This window comes from Phaethon lepturus, unplaced genomic scaffold (genome assembly GCF_000687285.1).
Source record: "Phaethon lepturus isolate BGI_N335 unplaced genomic scaffold, ASM68728v1 scaffold600, whole genome shotgun sequence".
In the NCBI taxonomy this organism is placed as follows: domain Eukaryota; kingdom Metazoa; phylum Chordata; class Aves; order Phaethontiformes; family Phaethontidae; genus Phaethon; species Phaethon lepturus.
Genome location: NW_010510946.1, coordinates 27,005 through 35,366, shown reverse-complemented (window position 1 = coordinate 35,366; position 8,362 = coordinate 27,005). Strand labels below are relative to the sequence as shown.

The window sequence follows — 8,362 nt, the reverse complement described above, 5'->3', positions numbered from 1 at the left end:
CCTGCTGAAGAACACACAGAAAATCTGCAGGAACCCACCTTCCCATGCTCTTTATTATTGAGAGACAGCCTTATATAAGATAGTATTTTTCAGCAAATATTAGGAAATAGTCATTTATACTAGGAACCAATATTTGCAGCATATAGAATGAATTCTCTGCTACTGCCACTAAGTATTTTCATCTGAACTAGAAAATAACAGTAACCTGCAAGGTAAGAAGGCATTCTTGACAGAAAGCAATGGCTGTCAAGGTGCTCTGGAAAGCTGAAATGCTCTGATTTCACACAAATTCAGTTGCAAGTGAATCAAATTTACCTTCTTTTTCCTTGAGGGTATTTAAATAGGAGAGTAGATTTTCATTAGCTTGCACACAGTACGTTTCCCGGGTTTGAATGCCACCTCCACACAGCGCCGTCTGATTTCCTCGCCTCTTGTCCTGTTGGCTAAGGAGAGGATCAACACGGCATTCTGTCCACTCTGTGGTCCGCCAACCATACCTGGATCAAATTTGGTTAATTGGGTCTTTACAAATCATAAAATCATTTCACACAGCACCAAGTTATACAACCTGAAATACCTTAATAGCTTTATTCATTTTCTAAAAAGTACAATTTCTTGTACACAAAGATGTGTTAAGTCTGATATTCTTATGTGGGTGGAAACTTTTCCTCTGTTATTTCACTTTTGAAAACACTACTTTTTAAGATGATCTTTTCTGTTCAATTCCTGAAACATACTGCACATATAAATATTTTATTGGAGGGAAGAAAAACTTGATATACAGAGACATATATTCTGTGTTCAGATAAGCAAACTTTAAAGATTGTGGCTCTCAACATTTGTTTAGAGATAGACAATTTATATAAACCAAACTATCAAAGAAATGTGCATGCTGAGAAACATGAGCCAGAAAAGGAGAGAGGGGAAAAAAACCGACCACCCAACCCTCCAAAAACAAACCAGAAATTCTTGTTCATCTTTGATAAGAGAGACAGAAGTTACTCCTGAATATTTAGTATAATTGTGGTTTTTTATTATTACTTCAGAAAAGCCTTTCAGCAAGTTCCTTTTTCACCATCAAGAGGAAGATGGCTCTGCAGTACTGAAGCATCCCTGCTGGGTACTGATGAATGATGAGAAGCTGTGAGCTTTCTAATCAGTGAATGCACAGGAAAGAAGATCTGTGACTCCCAGTTAAAACCCCAGTCAGGATTACGAGCCATGAGAAATGCCACAGAATTCTCTACCCAACAAGTACTTTAAGACTAAATCAAGTGAAATGTTTTCTAATGTTAGACGACATTTCAAATCTTAAATGAAAAATATGTACCGCAGTCAAAGATGCTTAGCATCAAGTGACATCTCCCCAGACCCTCTTCTCAGTCTGATAAAGAAAAAGCACAGTTGGGACTCTAATATTAATCTTGATTAGCTGATAAGGATTACAGCAGCCTCTTGAATCATAAAGTGCTTGCTATCATTTCTCCTGAACTTTAAACAGGTTTTGTTTGTTTATTTATTTACTGCCACTGTTATCCTCTCTGATCCACTGGGGGCCCAGTCCCGCCTTTGCTGTGATGAATACAAGTCTCACTAAAAAAGGCTGTTTGCTAAACAGATGTTTATGACCTCTTTGTTATGTTCAGCATTTTGTCTAACAGACAAGTACTTCAGAAAACAATGATTCTGGTAGAGATGTTATGTAGGGAAAAGATCACTGACAAATTAATACAATTTATTATGGTCTGGACTGTGCTTGCATATGCACAAATATTCTCTTTTAAAAGTTAACAATAATGAAAAGATTATGTATTTGGTATTTTTCCTGTGTTTAGAAGAGGAAGTGATTTCACTATAAGGACAGCTATGTGCAGACTTCAGGCTTTTAAGAAAAGCACTGAAAAAGCAAAGGATTTAAAAAAATAAAATCAAACCTATTATTTCCTTAATAATTATTTGGTCGGTATTCCATTACCAGCCCTGTATGCTTAATTGAAATTCTTCATTTTAGTATAATGAGAACTGAAATGAACCAACTTACGTAATGCACGGTGCCACACCATCTCCTTGAGAAACACAGTGCTCTGTTTCTTCTAATTGTGGGCATTCGCTTTCACTGCCAATAGGGAGCTGTTTAATGGTCCGTGCTCTCGTACGATTCCCTTTGGGGGTTGTCATGTCAAAGCAGGTTTTGGAGCAGGGGGTCCATTCTGACCACTCTGACACCTGGCACTCCTTCGTGATCACGCAGGACTGGAACGTAATGGGCAACTTCTCTTGTTTGCAAAAGCTGTAATAAGAGAGCGTTACGATTTTCAGGACACATATTCACAGTCATGAACTCCTACGGAAAAGTGCTGTCCATTGCAACATGCAAAAATCAGTAAATATTTGTAAAACTGTTAAGTTCCAGTCCACATGTATTTGATCCCAAAAAGTTGGGCAAAAGGACTTCTGGTCAAACTGACTCAAACCACATACATAAGATTTGCTGTAGTTAGAAGTGACCAGTATTGCCCTATCTGTGATCAAAATTAAAACAGAAGTACAAAGAGGCAATTACATGAAATTTTCACTGCTTATTTTTTATTTTTAGGTATTATTTAGGAATATTAGGAATTATTTTTCTTGAAAGAAAAAGAAAGTGAAGGATCAATAACAGAGACGGCTGTACAACATTTTAGAAGAGAATCATGTGCTCAGTGTCATCTTCTCCTGATTTCCAGACAATAAATTGTTTAAAAACACAGTATCAAATATATTGAATACTTGGTCACTAGTTATTTGCTTTGTTAACAGCTGGTATATTGCCACAGTGATGTCTCATGATCTGAAAGGGGAACAATCCCTCCCTTAAAATAGAGCCTTCCCTGCTGAAGTGAAACCATAGCCTTAATTTCCTGTTCCCCATGAAGGCCATCATTTCATTTCCATTCTCCATCTGATTGCTTGATTCGCATATCACATAGGTTGTCAGCAAAATTTTCTCCCTCTAAATGCCTCTGCATTTTTAAATGTTACGTTCTAATGAGAAACTAACTTATTTCTACTTTAAAGCCTGATTCACAACAAGAAAATGAGTAATAGCAAAGCTAAAATACAATTAAAGTGATCATAACTTTAAATCCTTAATTATAATTACAACAAAAATATATTTATCCTGGCTGTTCTGGAATCAAATTCTGGCTTCTGAAGTAGTTAACAGGCAGGGAAAAGTTTTATCTGCACTGCAGGTGGCACAATGAAAGCTCTGTTCAGTACCAGTCCTATAAACAACACAACAAAGGCTCATTTTTTTTTCCTTTTAACGGAATAGAAAATAATACAGAATAATGAATATTTACAACAATTTTTTTGCTATACAAAACTTTGCCATACCTATATATCCAACATCATGTTGAACTGCTATTAAAAATTTTTGTAATACTAGAACTAGGGATACTTGAATGAGACTAATAGGAGATTTGAAAACACTATAAATGGAAGTACTTTTATGTACAAGAGGCAGAGCAATGCTACACCTTCCTAACAAAAGACCTTGGCTGCAGAGACAGACAGTGGCAGTGTGTTCATAAAGAGGCTTGATGAATTTGTGGACAATAGGCCTACATATGGATACTAAAAAGACTAGGGAAATGCTACACTTGCCACCATCCCTAAAATACTCTCTTTGGGTACTGCAGGAATACAAAGGGAATGGGCTGCAAAAGGCAGCCAGGGCTCATATGGTTGGTCTCTAAATAGCATCTCCCTTCACCATTGCTGCAGGCAATGGGGTGGAGGCACCGCTGGGCTTCACAGTCCATAGGGGATTACTCAGTAGGGGATTCCTTATGTTCTTATTATGTGGGGGGAAAAAAACCCCTAACACATGATAGACACCATTTTTTCTGCTTAAAGACAGAAACTACACCCTGTTTGGGGTGAAAGACACTAATCTTTTGAGAAAATTCTTCTTTGATAATGGACTTCATACACCTTCATCTAGCCCCATCTGGCATAGGACTACTGTCAAATCCAATATAGCAGTTCCTGTACCTTTGACAAAACATACAGACTCATTTTTCCCACAAAGACACACATTTTAATGACTGGAGAAAAGATCTATTCCTTATGGATTCTAACATGGGCAGTATTTGCAAATCCTTCTGGAGAACAGATGACATATCATCACCTCCCAAGGTCCTTTCCAATGTGACTCCTTTGAGAGAAGACAAAAGCAGCCTCTTCACTCCTACTGTGACTGGGGCTGAGTTTAATTATAGATACATATTGCCAGGGAACATGCACAAAATTGCCACCACAAAGTAGCTTTGGTGCAGAGTTAAGAGATCAATTAGTGATGTGTAATACTCCATGGGCTTTGAATCTGCTTCAAAACTTATTTTGGAGAAATGTTACATGAGAAAGACTAGTATTCATTTTCAGAAGTTGTTTTTTCTAAATAAATAAATAAATAAATAAATTTCCTTCATTGACACTACCTTCAACCTGCCTGTGTCCCCTGTCACAAACCCTAAAGGTGACCCTGGCTGTGACTGGCTGTGATTCCTACACAGTTTCATGCAGAGATTGTTTGCTTCCCTGATAAGGGAAACCTTCACCACAACACGAAGAGTTAAAGTTTCGTAGAATGACTGATGCATAGGAGAAACGAGACCTTGAGCTGCAATCGAGCTCAAAACTAATGCACTTATGAGTTTTCAAAAAAATAATATTCTGAGCTAGTTAAATTCAAAAGGAATTTTTATCACAGATTTTCTGAACAAAGTAGAAAAAGCTGACAAAATCAAGTCAGTGTACTGAGGAAAAATGTTTTCACATAACCATAAATGAAAAAAAAAACAGTTTAGCTGAAAGTTGTCTATCAACTCCACTTAAAAACTAAGGCCAGCCCTGCAAACTAATGATATCTATCAATTTTTAGAGGATATAGTCATTTCCTGAAAGATTACTATAGGTCTCGGGCCCTTTTCAGTTTCCAAGTGCTACTAGATCATTCAAAAAGAATTCAACATAAGCATTACTGCAACTTCAGACAAAAAAATTTCATTTCACAGATCCTTAAACTGTAATTGCTATATATGCAAAAAGACCTCCTGAAGTTTGTCACTTTTCAGTACCCCTGTAATCTTGAATGCCATGATGCTGAAGTCCCTCTGTGAATCATGATGAAAAATATTTTTAAAAATTTACACCTAGATTTGTTCACAGGACTCTGATGAAGAGTTATTTGGTCAGTGGCATAGATTCAGTAGGCTAGTACCTTGCACTTCATGCTCACTTTATTTTTTATTAAAAGCTGCTGTTGATATAGCTTATATAATTAGAATGATAATTTTATCTTGTTTGTTATGAATTATTTCCATATGCAGGTATGAAGGGGACCCAAAGAGAATTGTACCATGTCACTAACCCCATTGTTTATTTATGATCTTTGGGAGAAGAAAACCAATAGAGTTAAAGCATGCCTCACTTAAAATATTTACTTATAAAACTACTAAATTTAAAATTAAATATAAACCAATCAAGATCTTAAGTTCTTCTAACCAGAACATAACTATTACTAGGGAGAGAAACAAGAGACAAAGTGAGTTATCCATTTATTTTCTTGCTTGCTTATTAAAACCACACACCACTTGCAGTAATATGTAAATACCAACAAGTAACAGATATCGTTGTAAGTCACCAGCAAACAATCTCTTCACTGTTATACATACTGTCATATTATTTTTGTGAGAGGGCAGAGACAGTTGCAACTAGAAAAAGAAGTGTCAGATAAGCAAATTAGCTGGTTTCTTCTTCTAACACTTGTTTGAACAAGTTAGAGAAACTGTGAAAGTTAATTGCAAATGGTCGTTATCAAGAGTTTTCCTTCATGTTGCATGCAGCAGAAGAAGGAATACTGGATTGCAAGACCTGCAACTCTTAGTATTGCATTCTAGATCAAGTAGGGACTACAGAAACATCAAATTTAAACTCTCAGTATCACAAATCTCTGTAAACAAGACTGAGTTACAACTCTTTAGTTAAGTATATGATTGTTGAAGTACTTCAATCTCTTTGGAGGTAATACAGTATTTTCCAGAGCAGATTACAGATCTTTTCCCTCACTACCACCTTTCCCTGTCCCGAGTGCATGTATACCTATTACGTGCAACTAAACTAATCTACACTTAATTTCATGTTGCATCTCCACATATCCCTCTTTCCTGGGAAATTTGGGAACAATAAATTTGATGTTCCAAAGTCCCCTCTCAAAGATCTTTTTTCTTCTTCTTTTTTGACTCTTCACACCTTCAAAATATTTGGAAAAGATTTTCAAACTTTATCTTACCAAAAGTAACAGATATTTCTCGTACCTTTCAGTGCAGATGACTACATATAGACAGACTTTCATAACTAAACTTACTAATACTGTATTGTATAAAGATGCTAACTCTGAAAGATACATGTGCCATTTAAAAAGTTCAGCATATATAATACATTAGCTGAAAAGGTTGGTCACATTTCCTTTAAATATCTGATCCAAGAAACTGCACAGATTGATTCTTAATCAAGATCTGGGAACGTCATTGTTACAGAAAATAGTGTCTTCTGGGTTTGGTACCTAATGTTATAGATTTGACCTCCACAAATAATTTAAAGCAAAGCTTAGTTTCATGCAGATCACTCTGCAGTTTCTGATATATTTATGTGACTGGTTTAGTTACCCAAAGTTGGATGAATCTTCTCACAGGAGAAAAAGCAAATGGGTAGGAAACAGATCAGAAAATAAAAACAGATAGTTAACATTCATTTCATGATACCACCTAAATCACTAGAAGTTTTGCATCAAACATCTCCATGCTCTGTGTACTTTCAGTAACACCTAAGCATACACTATATGCAAAGTTAGCCATTCAAAAAGTGCAGGGAGTGCACAAATAAGTCCTCACTATCAACCCATACAGTTCTGTCCAGATAATTGCTTGTGAAACTCAAAGAAAATTACATGAACTGCATTAAAATGCTGTTATAAGTCAACAGAGCAGACTGGATACAACAAGAGGTAGCATAGGGCTAACATGGATAGTCCACAGGAACTTGCTCTCAACCCAGTGAATACATTCATAGAATCATATAATTCTTTAGGTTGGAAAAAACCTTAAGATCATGAAGTCCAATTGTTATTCAAAGGACAGTGTCCTAAGTGTCTGCCTTTTGGCAGGGAAGAGGACATTATAAAATATGAAGTAAAGCTGTGGTTTGAGACAAGGTCTTCAGGCAAAAGGTATAGTGTGGAACTGAAGCTTCAAGTATACAAGCACGTAGATGACGTAGTGGAAAGAGAAGGCAATCCCAAGCAAAACAAAACATCACAGGGGATGAATGAGCCCTATTGCTATTAAGCCAACATCAAACCTATTTGTGACCTCAAAGACTTAGATAAGATAAAGAAAAAAGCAGTGCTGGTTCAAAGGGCAAAATACAGAACATAATTGCTGTTCAACCTCTTTTGGAGATGTGTGGTCAGGAATTTGTGTCTACTCACATTCTGTAGCCTCACTTTTGCTCTTACAGCAATAAATAAAAACTAAATGTCTCTTTGGATAGGAAGGTTCCCCCTGGGGATTCAAAGTAATTTATAGGATAATTAAGGCTATGGACACATAGAGAATGAAGCTTGAGGCATAAGCCTGGGGCAAATTGCACCATATTACCTACGAACAAATGAGCAAGCTGTGCAGTTGAAAGCGGTCTCTTCATTGGAAGATGAGCTTTTAAATGTGTGATAAAATTACATTAGTCAAGAGGTAAAACAATTATTCTGAGGTATCCTAAATTTCTGTTAGACAGTGAATCATGCTTTTACAATTTTTAAAAAACAGGGCAACTTGATTTTATATGCCAATGAGCAGTCAAAGCGTCTGTAATCTCAGTCTCAAAAGTTATCCTTTAAATTGTATAGAAAAGTCACAGAAGAGACCATTGGAATTTCCTCCTCTATAAGCTCAACTCAGAGGAATTTTCTTTTTATTTTTTCCAATAGATAAAGCCATGCATACTGCATGCATAAAGTCAAATGCATGACCATAGGACTGATCTCTACATTTATGGAGAATGAAAAGGAAAAAATAAATAGCTTTTAAGCAAGACATTTTACTCCATGAGCTATAAATAAATTACTTGTACAACTAAGAGATTTTCTACTTTTGCTGGTGTTTCCTCCATATCATATTGGACTGATAACTAGAAATAAGAGTTAATGAGAAAAGACAAACAAGCAGCATGAGAATGGCTGCATGGTTCTAACTAATAATCCATGCAGCCTTATATCTGCCTTGGCAGTAGCAGATGGAGGGCAAAAATGGAAAGATAG

At 36.2% G+C, this 8,362-nt stretch overlaps 1 protein-coding gene across 1 annotated transcript in view; it reads right to left on the bottom strand.

The window, feature by feature from the left end:
- THSD7A (thrombospondin, type I, domain containing 7A) overlaps positions 1 to 8,362 on the bottom strand; it is a gene marked incomplete at its 5' end in the record, with an annotated part of 127,485 nt that overhangs the window by 105,859 nt on the left and 13,264 nt on the right. The window contains 2 exons of the mRNA XM_010282175.1: positions 316 to 497; positions 2,042 to 2,290. Coding sequence (XP_010280477.1) covers positions 316 to 497; positions 2,042 to 2,290 — 431 coding nt within the window. The remainder of the gene's footprint in view (positions 1 to 315; positions 498 to 2,041; positions 2,291 to 8,362) is intronic.